The sequence below is a fragment of the Hyperoodon ampullatus genome (genome assembly GCF_949752795.1).
Source record: "Hyperoodon ampullatus genome assembly, chromosome: 6".
Lineage (NCBI taxonomy): Eukaryota > Metazoa > Chordata > Mammalia > Artiodactyla > Ziphiidae > Hyperoodon > Hyperoodon ampullatus.
In genome coordinates, this window is record NC_136919.1 from 80040131 (window position 1) to 80055201 (window position 15071).

A 15071-nucleotide genomic window follows, 5' to 3' on the forward strand; every position below is an offset into this window, starting at 1 on the left:
CCTCATCTAATGATGCCAGTGACAAATATAAAGCTGTCTATATCAGCATTGCTCATTTATTACACCAATTTTCCAGAATATATAGGTCATTCTAAAAGCTCTCCCTGAAAAAAATATAAAGTAGCTTTTTAATTCTCAAAGTTCTCATCAGAATTAAAATAGAGTTAGGTCAAGTTTTTAGAGCACAGAGCTGTGAGATTATCTTACATTATTTTTATTTATTTGAGTTTAGGGAATATTCTGAGATGTTTTTTCTCTTAACTTTATTAAACATTTGGGCATTGTACTGGGTTGAACTGTGCTCCCCCTACCACCTCCCCAAAAAAGAGATGTCTACCAGGAACATGTAAATGTAGCCTTATTTGGAATAAAGGTCTTTGCAGATGTAATTAAGGTAAGGATCTCAAGATGAAGTCATTCTGAATTAAGGTGAATCCAATAACAAATGTCCTTATAAAAGACAGACAATGAGAGGTACATAAAGACAGAGAGGGAAGAAGGCCATTTAAAGATGGAGGCAGACATTGGAGTTATACTGCCACAAGCCGAGGAACGCCAGGAGCTGCCAGAAACTGGACGAAACTAGGAAAGATTCTTCCCTAGAGCCTTTGTAGGGTTGGTGGCCCTGCCAACACTTTAAGACTTCTGCCCTCCAAAACTGTGTGAGAATGAATTTCTGCTGTTTTAAACTACCACATCTGTGGTAATTTGTTGCAGCAGCCCTAGAAAACTAATAAAAGTATACATTTGATACTAACTACAGGTTTTGAATTCTTTTAAATGTTAGTCTGTGTATATTCTGTGTTTATATATAAGATCTTTTCTTTGAAGTATATTAAAGAATGAATGTCATTAAAAATAGAAAAAATCCTATACACCTAACATTCCATTTATCTCATAAAGCTACTGTTTTGGCTTTATTTTATCTACCACAGATGTGGCTGGTGGTTATTCATCTTCCATGCTTGATGCAATCAGAAGAGCAGTGATGGTTTCCAACACGCTTTCAATTAATAAGATAAATGAGAAAAGCCTCACCCTCAAAGAGGTCTTCAGACTAGCTACTCTTGGAGGCAGCCAAGGTAATGAGCATTTTATTTCTCACACGATGTACAACCATGCCAATCTGTGTCCTTCGCTGCAGTGTGAAGGCTCGTGATAGTGGCATCAGCAGGCACCCCCATATTCATGACTGTTGCATCTCATATAATATAACCAAAACTTAGCAAGTACACATTCAAGCATGTGATGGAGGCATCATTCTTTTAGCAAGTTCCCTGTTTTTGGCAGAAGAGATGTTCAGTATGCAATTATCATATTAATTGTTTTAATGGATACTTGCATTGGTCACATGCATATGAGTTCTTTAAAATAATCAGTTTTTTTCCATTGAGTCAAGTAACATGCTCTCTATTGGCCTAAGTAGTAATAATAATAATAATAACCAAGACTTATTGGGCCCTTACCATGTGATAGGCACTATGCAACATGCTTTATGGATGCTGCTGTTTAATCCTCAGAACCACTATTAATTCCATTTTACCAACAAGGTACCTGAGTGAGACTTACACAACTGTCAAGCTACAGTGTGCCATGATTTGAATCCAGAAAATCTGATGCGAGAGTGCAGGGTGTTACCCACTGCCTTCCACTGCAATATCTTCCTGTATAAATCTTAGCTTAGACTATGTATTTTGTTTATATACTTAAGTACACTAATTACCCAAGCCTCTTTCAAAGGAGAAAGATGGAGAAGTATAGTTGATTGATATGCAAATATTGTTCATCTCCTTTTCCCAGTTCTCATATGTAACTGTATTTTTACTGAAAAAATAGAAATTGGTTACTGTATTGCTTTCTGTCATTTTAAGTATTATAGTATAATCTGGATGGATGATAGTGAACATATCATGAAACCTTAGGTAGCTAGTGAGAAAAACATAGATCTTGAGACAGGTGTATATTTTTAATATATTTTAATATTTTTATATGTATGATATATACCCTAGATCTTATAAATGAAGTATGATGGAGGCCAGGGTATCCTGGGAAGAGAAACTTCCTGGCTCTTCTCTGAATGTTCTGGGCTATGATGAATGCCATAAAGAACATTTCAAGAAAGAAAGCAAAGGTCATGCACTTTGCATTTCCCCCAGTCTTATGATTTCATTTTCTAAAGTTCCAAGTTTTAAAAGTTCTGTTCTTTTAACAAGTGTGACACTCCCTACCCCACCCCCGTTTTCACATCTGAGTTGTCCTACCATCTGATTTTCATGGTGCAAATGACTTGTATTTAAATAGTTCTTTTTTTTATTCTAGGCTCTCTGTGAGTTGTTTCATCAGGATCCTGTATGCAACCAGGGCGGCATGGGGTGCTTACCAAATCATTTCTACCTTACCGTATAGCTTTCAAATCTATTTTCTGGGCCGCTGTTATGAAATTTCTTCTCCTTAGCTTGTGTCTCTACAAGAGTCTGAGTGAATGAGATGAATGCATCCGTGTTTAAAGTTTGCATCTTCCCCGCTTTACATTCACTCTCAAGATCAAGATGTGCATAAATCACCTTCACAGAGCCAACATTTGCTCCAAAGACAGTAAAACTGCATTTCCTAAAATGCATTTGAGTTGCTTACCAGCCCAGCTAGGCCTCTCTGAAATAATGTGAATTTAGATCAATTTACAATTCACTGACAGTAGTTGTGTTGTTTTTGGTTAGTTCATACCTGAACTCCCCAGGTTCTAACAAGTAGTCCAGTTAATTTATATATATATATATATATATAAAATACCATCAATTCCTGGCAAATGAACCTGGTTATCTGGCCTATTAAACACACAGTTTTATGTTGAATACAGTCAAAAACTCATGTTCGTCATGCTGTTTGTCAAGGGAAAAACGAAGTAGAGTGTAATCGATGAAGGAGGAGAAAATTTCCAGTGATTTTCTATTATGTTCAGTTCTTCCCCCCACAATCAGTGGAAGTCACCTAACCACTTTTAACGTTTCTAATTATGTTTGCACCTGTTTAAGAACTCTTTAGCTAAAAAAATCTTTTTCTTTTCTGAGAATAAAAGAGTTGCCCTTTAACCATTTAAGAACAAGCAAGATTTCTAAATCTGTGCTTAGAGCATTGCCAGAAGACTTCTGGATATCCATACCTAGAAACATAACGTAGTGGGTATTGTCTAATAGGAATATGGTGTCTAATATTTTCACATAGGACTGTATTCTGACAGTGACAGAATACAGCAAATACATGTAAAAATTCAAATAAGTAATGCTGCACTCCAGTTGACCTTTCTTTCATGCATGCTTCTATTTGGAACACTCTATCCAGATTCTGGCTTTAAGGAGCTTTAAATTCAATACCTTCATTGACCAGGAAAACCAACTACCCTCATCTTCTGAAACTAAACCATAAAAATGAGAGATGTTCTTCCTCGACATCCACTATTCATGGAATAAGAATTCTAGCTGGGAGATGGATCAAGTCAATAGACATTATTGACCTATGCCCTATTTTAGAGAACCATTCTTCTCTGGCAACGAGAAAATCTTTAAGGTTACAGAGAAATTAGTCTGCTTTCAAAAGCATTGGGACTCTTGAGTTATGAAAATCTATTTACTTTCAGAAGTGAATTTTTTCTATTCAAAGGATTTAAACTAAGGAACTTAGGATAGATATGCCTGCATTGAAAAATATGCAAAAAGATAATTATTTTTTTACTTATTTGAAGTTCATTTCATTGCCACAAAAATAGATCTTGTCAGCTATTTCACAGAACAAAAAGAACAAAAAGGGCAAGGAAAGGAGTTGGAATGTTGGAAGGAGAATAGGAGGGAAACAGAAAGATATTATGTCTATCATCATGTTTCTTAGAGAGGTGAATGGAAATCACAGACCAGTTGGACTGTGAAGGGAACTGATAGAGCTGAAACAGAGAGACAACATCAGAATTATGATCATGGTGTTGAAGAGAACTCTTTTTATTCTCAGATTTTGCTTTCCCTGTGCTTACTCTGCCTTCTGTAAGTCAAAGTCTTGTGACCTATTGGAATGCTTCACTATTAAGATACTAATTTTTTTCTAGTGACACACTGGCAGATTCTGTCCTTGCAAATTGGGATATTTGCATGGCCCGATGGCTAAAAATACTAACTGTTTATTAATTTATTCCATCCTGTAGCCCTGGGGCTGGATAGACAGATTGGAAACTTTGAAGTGGGCAAGGAATTTGATGCCCTCCTGATCAACCCCAAAGCATCTGACTCTCCCATTGACCTGTTTTATGGGGATTTTGTTGGTGATATTTCTGAGGTACGTAAAAGGAAGTTGATCAAAAAGCATTAATTTCATGAACTAGTCAGTCACAACAGCTTCCCTATAGAAAAAAAATAGACACTGAAACATTTATTGGAATGCAGGAGAATCTTATAAGGGAAGCTAGATCCTTTTTTTTAACATATTAATTCGAGGATAATTGCTTTACATTGATGTGTTAGTTGCTGCTGTATAACAAAGTGAATCAGCTATACGTATACATATATCCCCATATCCCCTCCCTCTTGCGTCTCCCTCCCACCGTACCCATCCCACCCCTCCAGGTGGTCACAAAGCATGAGCTGATCTCCCTGTGCTATGCGGCAGCTTCCCACTACCTATCTATCCCACGCCTGGTAGTGTACACAAGTCACTGCCACTCTCTCACTTCGTCTCATCTTACCCCTCCCATCCCCGTGTCCTCAAGTCCATTCTCTACATCTGCGTCTCTGTTTCTGTCCTGCCCCTAGGTTCTTCAGAACCGTTTTTTTTTTTTTTTTTAGATTCCATATATATGTGTTAGCATATGGTATTTGTTTTTCTCTTTCTGACTTACTTCACTCTGTATGACCACCTCACTACTAATAACTCAATTACTAATTGAGTAATTAGTAATTACTACTAATAAACCTCACTACTAATAACCTCACTACTACTAGTAATTACTACTAATCACCTCACTGCTAATAACTCAATTTCGTTTCTTTTTATGGCTGAGTAATATTCCATTGTATACATGTGCCACATCTTCTTTATCCATTCATCTGTCAATGGATACGTAGGTTGCTACCCTGTCCTGGCTGTTTTATTTATTTATTTTTTTCCTTTTTTTTTTTTTTATTAGTTTCTGCTTTATAACAAAGTGAATCAGTCATACATATACATCTGTTTTCACATCCCTTCCCTCATGCAACTCCCTCCCTCCCACCCTCCCCATCCCACCCCTCCAGGCGGTCACAAAGCACTGAGCTGATCTCCCTGCTGGCTGTTTTAAATACTGCTGCAGTGAACACTGTGGTACATGACTCTTTCTGAATTATGGTTTTCTCAGGGTATATGCCCAGTAGTGGGATTGCTGGGTCATATGGTAGCTCTATTTTTAGTTTTTTGAGGAACCTCCACACTGTTCTCCGTAGTGGCTGTATCAATTTACATTCCCATCAACAGTGCAAGAGGGTTCCCTTATCTCCACACCCTCTCCACCATTTATTGTTTGTAGATTTTTTGATGATGCCCATTCTAGCGGGTGTGAGGTGATACCACATTGTAGTTTTGATTTGCATTTCTCTAATGATTAGTGATGTGGAGCATCCTTTCAAATGTTTCTTGGCAATCTTTATATCTTCTTTGGAGAAATGTCTATTTAGGTCTTCTGCCCATTTTTGGATGGTTGTTTTTTTGATATTGAACTGCATGAGCTGCTTGTATATTTTGGAGATTAATCCTCTGTCAGTTGCTTTGTTTGCAAATATTTTCTCCCACTGTGAGGGCTGTCTTTTCGTCTTGGTTATGGTTTCCTTTGCTGTGCAAAAGCTTTTAAGTTTCATTACGTCCCATTTGTTTATCTTTGCTTTTATTTCCATCTCTCTAGGAGGTGGGTCAAAAAGGATCTTGCTATGATTTATGTCATAGAGTATTCTGCCTGTGTTTTCCTCTAAGAGTTTTATAGTGTCTGGCCTTAAATTTAGGTCTTTAATCCATTTTGAGTTTATTTTTGTGTATGGTGTTCTAATTTCATTCTTTTACATGTAGCTGTCCAGTTTTCCCAGCACCACTTATTGAAGAGGCTGTCTTTACTCCATTGTATATTCTCCTTTATCAGAGATAAGGTGACCATATGTGCGTGGATTTATCTCTGGGATTTCTGTCCTGTTCCATTAATCTGTATTTCTGTTTTTGTGCCAGTACCATACTATCTTGATTACTGTAGCTTTGTAGTATAGTCTGAAGTCCGGGAGCCTGATTCCTCCAGCTCCGTTTTTCTTTCTCAAGATTCTGTTGGCTATTCCGGGTCTCTTGTGTTTCCATACAAATTGTGAAATTTTTTGTTCTAGTTCTGTGAAAAATGCCATTGGTAGTTTGATAGGGATTGCAATGAATCTGTAGATTGCTTTGGGTAGTATAATCATTTTCACAATGTTGGTTCTTCCAATCCAAGAACATGGGGTATCTCTCCATCTGTTTGTATCATCTTTAATTTCTTTCATCAGTGTCTTATAGTTTTCTGCATACAGGTCTTTTGTCTCCTTAGGTAGGTTTATTCCTAGATATTTTATTCTTTTTGTTGCAATGGTAAATGGGAGTGTTTCCTTAATTTCTCTCTCAGATTTTTCATCATTAGTGTATAGGAATGCAAGAGACTTCTGTGCATTAATTTTGTATCCTGCTACTTTACCAAATTCATTGATTAGCTCTAGTAGTTTTCTGGTAGCATCTTTAGGATTCTCTATGATAGTATCATGTCATCTGCAAACAGTGACAGTTTTACTTCTGTTCTGATTTGGATTCCTTTTATTTTTCTTTTCTGATTGCTGTGGCTAAAACTTCCAAAACTATGTTGAATAATAGTGGTGAGAATGGGCAACCTTGTCTTGTTCCTCATCTTAGTGGACATGGTTTCAGTTTTTCGCCATTGAGAACGATGTTGGCTGTGGGTTTGTCATATATGGCCTTTATTATATTGAGGTAAGTTCCCTCTATGCCTACTTTCTGGAGGGTTTTTATCATAAATGGGTGTTGAATTTTGTTGAAAACTTTTTCTGCATCTATTATCGTATGGTTTTTATCCTTCAATTTGTTAATATGGTGTATCACACTGATTGATTTGCATATATTGAGGAATCCTTGCATTCCTGGGATAAACCCCACTTGATCATGGTGTATGATCCTTTTAATATGCTGCTGGATTCTGTTTGCTAGTATTTTGTTGAGGATTTTTGCATCTGCGTTCATCAGTGATACTGGCCTGTAGTTTTCTTTTTTTGTGACATATTTGTCTGGTTTTGTATCAGGGTGTTGGTGGCCTCGTAGAATGAGTTTGGGAGTGTTCCTCCCTCTGCTATATTTTGGAAGAGTTTGAGAAGTAAGGGTGTTAGCTCTTCTCTAAATGTTTGATAGAATTTGCCTGTGAAGCCATCTGGTCCTGGGCTTTTGTTTGTTGGAAGATTTTTAATCACAGCTGCAATTTCAGTGCTTGTGATTGGTCTGTTTATATTTTCTATTTCTTCCTGGTTCAGTTTTGGAAAGTTGTGCTTTTCTAAGAAATTGTCCATTTCTTCCAGGTTGTCCAGTTTATTGGCATATAGTTGCTTGTAGTAATCTCTCATGATCCTTTGTATTTCTGCAGTGTCAGTTGTTACTTCTGCTTTTTCATTTCTAATCCTGTTGATTTGAGTTTTCTCCCTTTTTTTCTTGAAGAATCTGGCTAATGGTTTATCAATTTTGTTTATCTTCTCAAAGAACCAGGTTTTAGTTTTATTGATCTTTGCTATTGTTTCCTTCCTTTCTTTTCCATTTATTTCTGATCTGATCTTTATGATTTCTTTCCTTCTGCTAACTTTGGGGGTTTTTTTGTTCTTCTTTCTCTAATTGCTTTAGATGTAAGGTTAGGTTGTTAAATATTTGAGATATTTTTTGTTTCCTGAGGTAGGACTGTATTGCTAAAAACTTCGCTCTTAGAACGGCTTTTGCTGCATCCCATAGGTTTTGGGTCATCGTGTTTTCATTGTCATTTGTTTCTAGGTATGTTTTATTTCCTCTTTGATTTATTCAGTGATCTCTTGGTTATTTAGTAGTGTATTGTTTAGCTTCCATGTGTTTGTATTTTTTACATTTTTTTCCTTGATATCTAGTCTTATAGCGTTGTGGCTGTAGAAAATACTTGATACTATTTCAATTTTCTTAAATTTACCAAAGCTTAATTTGCGGCCCAGGATATGATCTATCCTGGAGAATGTTCCATGAGCACTTGAGGAGAAAATGTATTCTGTTTTTTTTGGATGGAATGTCATATAAATATCAATTAAGTCCATCTTGTTCAATGTGTCATTTAAAGCTTGTGTTTCCTTGTTTATTTTCATTTTGGATGAATTGTCCATTGGTGAAAGTGAGGTGTTACAGTCCCCTACTATTATTGTGTTACTGTTGATTTCCCCTTTTATGGCTGTTAGCATTTGCCTTAAGTGTTGAGGTGCTCCTCTGTTGGGTACATAAATATTTACAATTGTTATATCTTCTTCTTGGATTGATCCCTTGATTATTATGTAGTGTTCTTCCTTGTCTCTTGTAATAGACTTTATTTTAAAGTCTCTTTTGTCTGATATGAGAATTGCTACTCCAGCTTTCTTTTGATTTCCATTTGCATGGAATATCTTTTTCCATCCCCTCACTTTCAGTGTGTATGTGTTCCTAGGTCTGAAGTGGGTCTCTCGTAGACAGCATATATACGAGTCTTGTTTTTGTATCCATTCAGCCAGTCTGTGTCTTTTGGTTGGAGCATTTAATCCATTTACATTTAAGGTAATTATTGATATGTACGTTCCTATTACCATTTTTCTTAATTGTTTTGGGTTTGTTATTGTAGGTCTTTTCCTTCTCTTGTGTTTCCTGCGTACAGAGGTTCCTTTAGCATTTGTTGTAAAGCTGGTTTGGTGGTGCTGAACTCTCTTAGCTTCTGCTTGTCTGTAAACGTTTTAATTTCTGTGTCAAATCTGAATGAGATCCTTGCTGGGTAGAGTAATCTTGGTTGTAGGTTTTCCCCTTTCATCACTTTAAGTATGTCCTGCCAGTCCCTTCTGGCTTGCAGAGTTTCTGCTGAAAAATCAGCTGTTAAGCTTATGGGTTTCCCTTGTATATTATTTGTTGCTTTTCCCTTGCTGTTTTTAATATTTTTTCTTTGTATTTAATTTTTGATAGTTTGATTAATTTGTGTCTTGGCATGTTTCTCTTTGGATTTATCCTGTATGGGACTGTCTGCACTTCCTGGACTTGATTATTTCCTTTCCCATATTAGGGAAGTTTTCAACTATAATCTCTTCAAATATTTTCTCAGTTCCTTTCTCTTTCTCTGGGACCCCTAGAATTCAAATGTTGGTGCATTTAGTGTTGTCCCAGAGGTCTCTGAGACTGTCCTCTATTCTTATCATTCTTTATTCTTTACTCTGCTCTGTGGTAGTTATTTCCACTGTTTCATCTTCCAGGTCACTTATCCGTTCTTCTGCCTCAGTTATTCTGCTATTGATTCCTTCTAGAGAATTTTTAACTTCATTTATTGTGTTGTTCATCATTGTGTATTTGCTCTTTAGTTCTTCTAGTTCCTTGTTAAATGTTTCTTGTACTTTCTCCATTCTATTTCCAAGATTTTGGATCATCTTTACTATCGTTACTCTGAATTCTTTTTCAGGTAGACTGCCTATTTCCTCTTCATTTCTTTGGTCTCGTGGGTTTTTACTTTGCTCCTTCATCTGCTGCGTATTTCTCTGTCTTCTCATTTTGCTTAACTCACTGTATTTGGGGTCTCCTTTTCTCAGGCTACAGGTTCATAGTTCTTGTTGTTTTTGATGTCTGCCCCCAGTGGGTAAGGTTTGTTCTGTGGTTTGTGTAGGCTTCCTGGTGGAGGGCACTGGTGCCTGTGTTCTGGTGGATGAGGCTGCATCTTGTCTTTCTGGTGGGCAGGACCACGTCCGGTGGTGTGTTTTGGGTTGTCTGTGACCTTATTATGATTTTAGGCAGCCTCTCTGCTGATGGGTGGGGTTGTGTTCCTTTCTTGCTACTTGTTTGGCATAGGGTGTCCAGCACTGGAGCTTGCTGGTTGTTGAATGGAGCTGGGTCTTAGCGGTGAGACGGTGATCTCTGGGAGAGCTCTTGCTGATTGATTATTATATGAGGCCAGGAGGTCTCTGGTGGTCCAATGTCCTGAACTCGGCTCTCCCACCTCAGAGACTCAGGCCTGACACCCGGCTGGAGCACCAGACCCTGTCAGCCACACGGCTGGAGTGCCTTCAGAGTTAGAGAAGCTGGCCTGCAGTGGCTCTCCTTCTGCGCTGCACATTAGAATCACCTGCTTCTTCCTTGTTTTGCCCCAAAGGCAGTGTTCCACAGAGAAAAATAGTCCCCTTGAAAATAGTCACAGCTCTGAGATGGCTTTTTTTTTTTTTACTTTGTGCTTAGTCAGGTTTCACTTGCTCACAGGGGGTCATGTGCAGAGGCCTCGCACCCGGTTTTTCCGGGGTTCCTAGTTTGGAATCTAGATCCTTTTCAGTTATTATAATTTCATGACAATAATGGTATTAAAGAAACATTTGTATTTTGAATATATTTGTATATTTGAAGGTATTTGGCTATAAGAAGCCATAATATAGCTACCACTTATTGAACACACTTGCTGTGTGCTAGATGGCATGGGATTAATACATCATTTTTATTTAATTATCAGAACAACTATTATGAGAGCCAGATGCTATTAATATTACCATGTCGTTTATGGGGCAGTGAGGCTTAAGGGAGGCTAAATGGTTTACCTAAAAACTCATGGCTAGTAATTAGTAGACAGAGTTTGGATTCCATCCCAGGACTTTCTGACTTCTGGAGTCTGGGCTCTTGATCACAATGCTACATGGATTCTCTTAATTATAAGAAAATGAGTTTTATTACTTTGCTCCTCTTATCATGTTTTTCTATGTATAAAATAAACTAGTTCTTCTTACTTTAATAACAATTCTTTTTGAGACAGTTTTTCTTTAAAAATTAACTATTGCCATTTATAAATTGATCCATTTATGAGAGTAAATGTGATACTAAATGTAACATACTGAGGTTTTTTGAAGAAAGGTGCTGGATTATTTGAAGTTGATACCATTAGTTATTTACATATTACTTATTCTTTTACTTTTTTATTAGAGTGAGTTTCTGGGAATAGGGCTCAGACCCATTCATCCAGTCATTTTTCTTGTATTATACACCTCTTGAAATCTTTAAATTATTATATTAAATTAAATTTTTTTTTTTTTTTTTTGCGGTACGTGGGCTTCTCACTGTTGTGGCCTCTCCCATTGCAGAGCACAGGCTCTGGATGCGCAGGCCCAGCGGCCATGGCTCATGGGCCCAGCCGCTCTGCAGCATGTGGGACCTTCCCGGACCGGGGCACGAACCCGTGTCCCCTGCATTGGCAGGCGGACTCTCAACCACTACGCCACCAGGGAAGCCCTAAATTAAATTTTTTATTTTTGTTAACACTTTCCTCTGAAGATTTCAAGGTTCTATGTTAAGAACTTTCAGGCAATGGGAAACATTTGTTAATAGTCAGTACTTTCTTTTTTAGGCAAAAGACCATTTCTTTTTCATTAATAAAAGTAGATTTGGGGATGTTCAGTTGATGCCAGCTTAGGTGAGACAGTGATTGTTAGCCATAGAAGCCAACTCCTATGAGTAGAGTTAGGTCTTTTGGGCCATAGTTTAGCATTTTGACTTGGGATACTGGATTGTTGGTGACAAATAATGCTTCCCCTTTACGCTTCCTGCCTAACTCTGTTATTGGAATAGCCATCAGTGTATCCATTTCCGGGACCAAGTTCCAGCCAGGCTAATGTACACAACAGAGAGAAATACCTTTTAAATGGATGGATTACGTGTCTTATCTCAAGACCTTTTTCGGGTTTAAATTCAAAATATTTTCACTGTAACTCTTTGATATGGAATGCAAGACTAAAGAAATTCACATGTGGAAATGTAAACAGACATTGATTAATCAAGGTAGCATCCTTTATGTAAATATATAAATAAGTTTCGGCACTGAAATGTACAACTAACACATTTTTCTCCTCTGTGGGTTTAGCCATAATTTTGGTAATATATATATTTACGAAAGAAAAAAGTCTGTTTAGAAAAAAATAAAAACAGATTTTTGCCATTGAGAAATAAATTTATATTTCTAGATTTTGCCAACCACTGTTGGCTGTGAATTTGCTTTTCTAAATGCACAAAATATTCTTTCTTCTTATTATTATTATTTTTCATTTTAGGCTATTATCCAGAAGTTCCTCTATCTAGGTAGGTATATATGTCTCTATGCTAAATAAAATCTTTCTTTGTCTCTTGGGTATGCTCTCTGCATTTATTGTACCATATGTTAAGCCTTATGTGTGATCATTTGCTTTGATTCATTATATTTTTTAACATTCCTTGGCATTGAGCCCATTTATGGCACAATCTTTAAAGGCACTATTTGAAATGAATACCCTCCTCTAGAACACAGTCATAAATCCTAAACTGAGGAATGGCAGGCCAAAGAGAAGAGATGATCCTGTACCTTCTTCCTACACTCGTTCTGTGACCCCAAGTCTGCCCTAGCACATTGTATTTGTGATTGTGGTGGAGTCTTGCCACACATGCTTTTTAACATACTCACGTTCAATTCTATTCACTGAGAGAGAGAAATAAATAGTGCAGAAGATTATACTCTTCCTCCCACTCCGTTGAGTGAGCTCTGAGTTCTGAGTGAATTTGGGGTGGGAGAGACACATGTGGTATTTCTTTAAAAAGCTCAGTTCTTGCAGGCCCTTCATCTCACCATGCTGCATATGATTCTGGGGTGTAAAGATAAGTATTTCTTCTACACTTGGGGCTGGAAAAGGAAACCACTCACTTCAGCTGAAAGAACAGTGATTGGGGGTTGATTCAATTTTATGTGAATTCTGCTTTAGGCGTGTATTTCAGACTCTAATCCTCAGATTAGGTACAGCGTCTTCTTTTGGTCATATCTACCTGTTCAGATTATAAACAATGATTCCTTGATTTTTCTTTCAGGAGATGACCGAAATATTGAAGAGGTGTATGTGGGTGGAAAGCAGGTGGTTCCCTTTTCGAGCTCAGTGTAAGACCCTCTGCATCTACGAGTTCTCCTGGCGTAACACAGTTCTGTGTTTTCTTGTGCCCAGGCGGAGTTAGGAAGTCAAAAACCAGTACCTTGTTCTTGGGATGACTATCTCCTTCTGTGTCTAGTTACAGTATTCACTTGACAAATCATTCAAAGGAAGTTGCACTAATTCTCAACTCTCTGGTTGGGAGGATTAAAAATTTCGCCTTTTTGAGCTGTTTAGATTTACTTTAAAGCTCAAACATAAGGGAATGTTATTACTGGTGGTGTTCTTATTATGAGATTTAAATAAAATCTATTTCACATTTGGACATGTGGAGAGAAAAGATATTCTTATAAGGTTAGATATTTTGAGCTAGTAAATGTGAAAATTAGAAAACAGAAAATGAAACAATGAGTATATTTTTGAGGGAGAAAAAATTAGACTATGAACACGCGTTGGAAAATGACTTCAGATTGTGTATGAAAATTATATACTGAGCATACTAATTTAAAAAAGAGAACTTGTTGAATTTTAAAATGTGTTTCTCGATTGACCTTGTGTTCTGGAAATATGCACTTAATGGAATTTGCATTTCAGAGATATGTTATTGTTGTGCTTTGCCTTCTTTGGGGATGAAATGTCAGAAATTGAATGCCACATACTTTCTTAATATAGTTCTGTGCTTCAAAGTGTTTGACAGAAGTTGGGTATTAAAGATTTAAAGTTTCTTAGGAATATTATTCATATAACTACATGGCATAAATAGCTATACTTTTGTGTACTTTAAAATCACCTTAATGTATAATTGTGTGATGCTATTATTGCTTCATTTTTATTAGAAGAGAAACAAATTTCATACTCCACTGTTGTGTAGATTGGAGTCTTTCATATATTGGGGCAAGTGCTGGGCATCCAGGAGCTGTCAGTACTAAAAGGAAGGGTTTCATTGCAATGACCCGTTCTCCCAAAGAACTATTCCATAGTTGCTGGAAATTTCATACTCAGATATCAATCTGTTAGAACTTTAAATGAAGGGCAAATCCTACTAGATAAATATTATTAAAAATCTTTAAACCTTGCATATTGAAAGTACTCTATTTTTCAATTTTATCTTGTCTTTTTCATTCCTAATAATTTTCAGGACATTAGAATTTTAGGATAATCAAAAATATTTAGATGTCCCACTACTGTTTATATATTAATAGGACTTAATCTGTACTAGACATCTAGAAACATTAAAGAAAGCAAACGTGTTTTTATGCTTCCTAATAGTGTGCTTTCCCATAACCTGGAATTAAAAACAAATTATGACTTCATGATAAATCCTTAAGAAATATTGATATGAATATTATTTAAATATTATGGTTTTCTCAGTTAACTCCAAATCCTATAAACCAACAAGGAAAAGGAGTAGTTTTCTTAATATATCATAACACTCATACCTAGGTCTTAGGGCTTAGTGCTTAGGGCTGACTCCTTATTATCACCTTATAGTAAAGAATTTTATGTAATATAGCTAACTCCATATCTGCAGAATGAAGAAGAAAATTTGTTCTCTGGTACTATAAATTTTATTCTTATATACTCATGCTAATTCAGCAGTAATTTGCTCAGTCTCTGGCCCCTCACCCCTGGAGAAACACTTCTAGACTTGGGTATACCCTACACCTAAAAATAGAACAAATATTTGGTCTTATTTAAAAAGCAGAAACAAAAAAATAGAGTTTGTGTTGTGAGGTATTAAGTAATTCAGTAAACCCAGTTTCCAGTCTCAGTCTCTGTATTTCTAGAATTCCTAGTTCCTGAGCCATGTCAAAGATGCCCCACCAAATTTCTTTCCATTTCTCTATAGTGCCAGTAGGTATTTTCTGCTCTATCCCCCAGTCCCTGCCA

At 36.7% G+C, this 15071-nt stretch overlaps 1 protein-coding gene across 1 annotated transcript in view; it reads left to right on the plus strand.

Annotated features, from left to right (window-relative positions):
• The window catches only part of GDA (guanine deaminase), a 130852-nt gene extending 117357 nt beyond the window's left edge, over window positions 1–13495 (plus strand). Inside the window, exons 11-14 of the mRNA XM_079706621.1 lie at window positions 936–1082; window positions 4190–4320; window positions 12342–12369; window positions 13126–13495. Coding sequence (XP_079562747.1) covers window positions 936–1082; window positions 4190–4320; window positions 12342–12369; window positions 13126–13196 — 377 coding nt within the window. The 3' untranslated portion in view covers window positions 13197–13495. The remainder of the gene's footprint in view (window positions 1–935; window positions 1083–4189; window positions 4321–12341; window positions 12370–13125) is intronic.
• Window positions 13496–15071: the final 1576 nt, after the last annotated feature.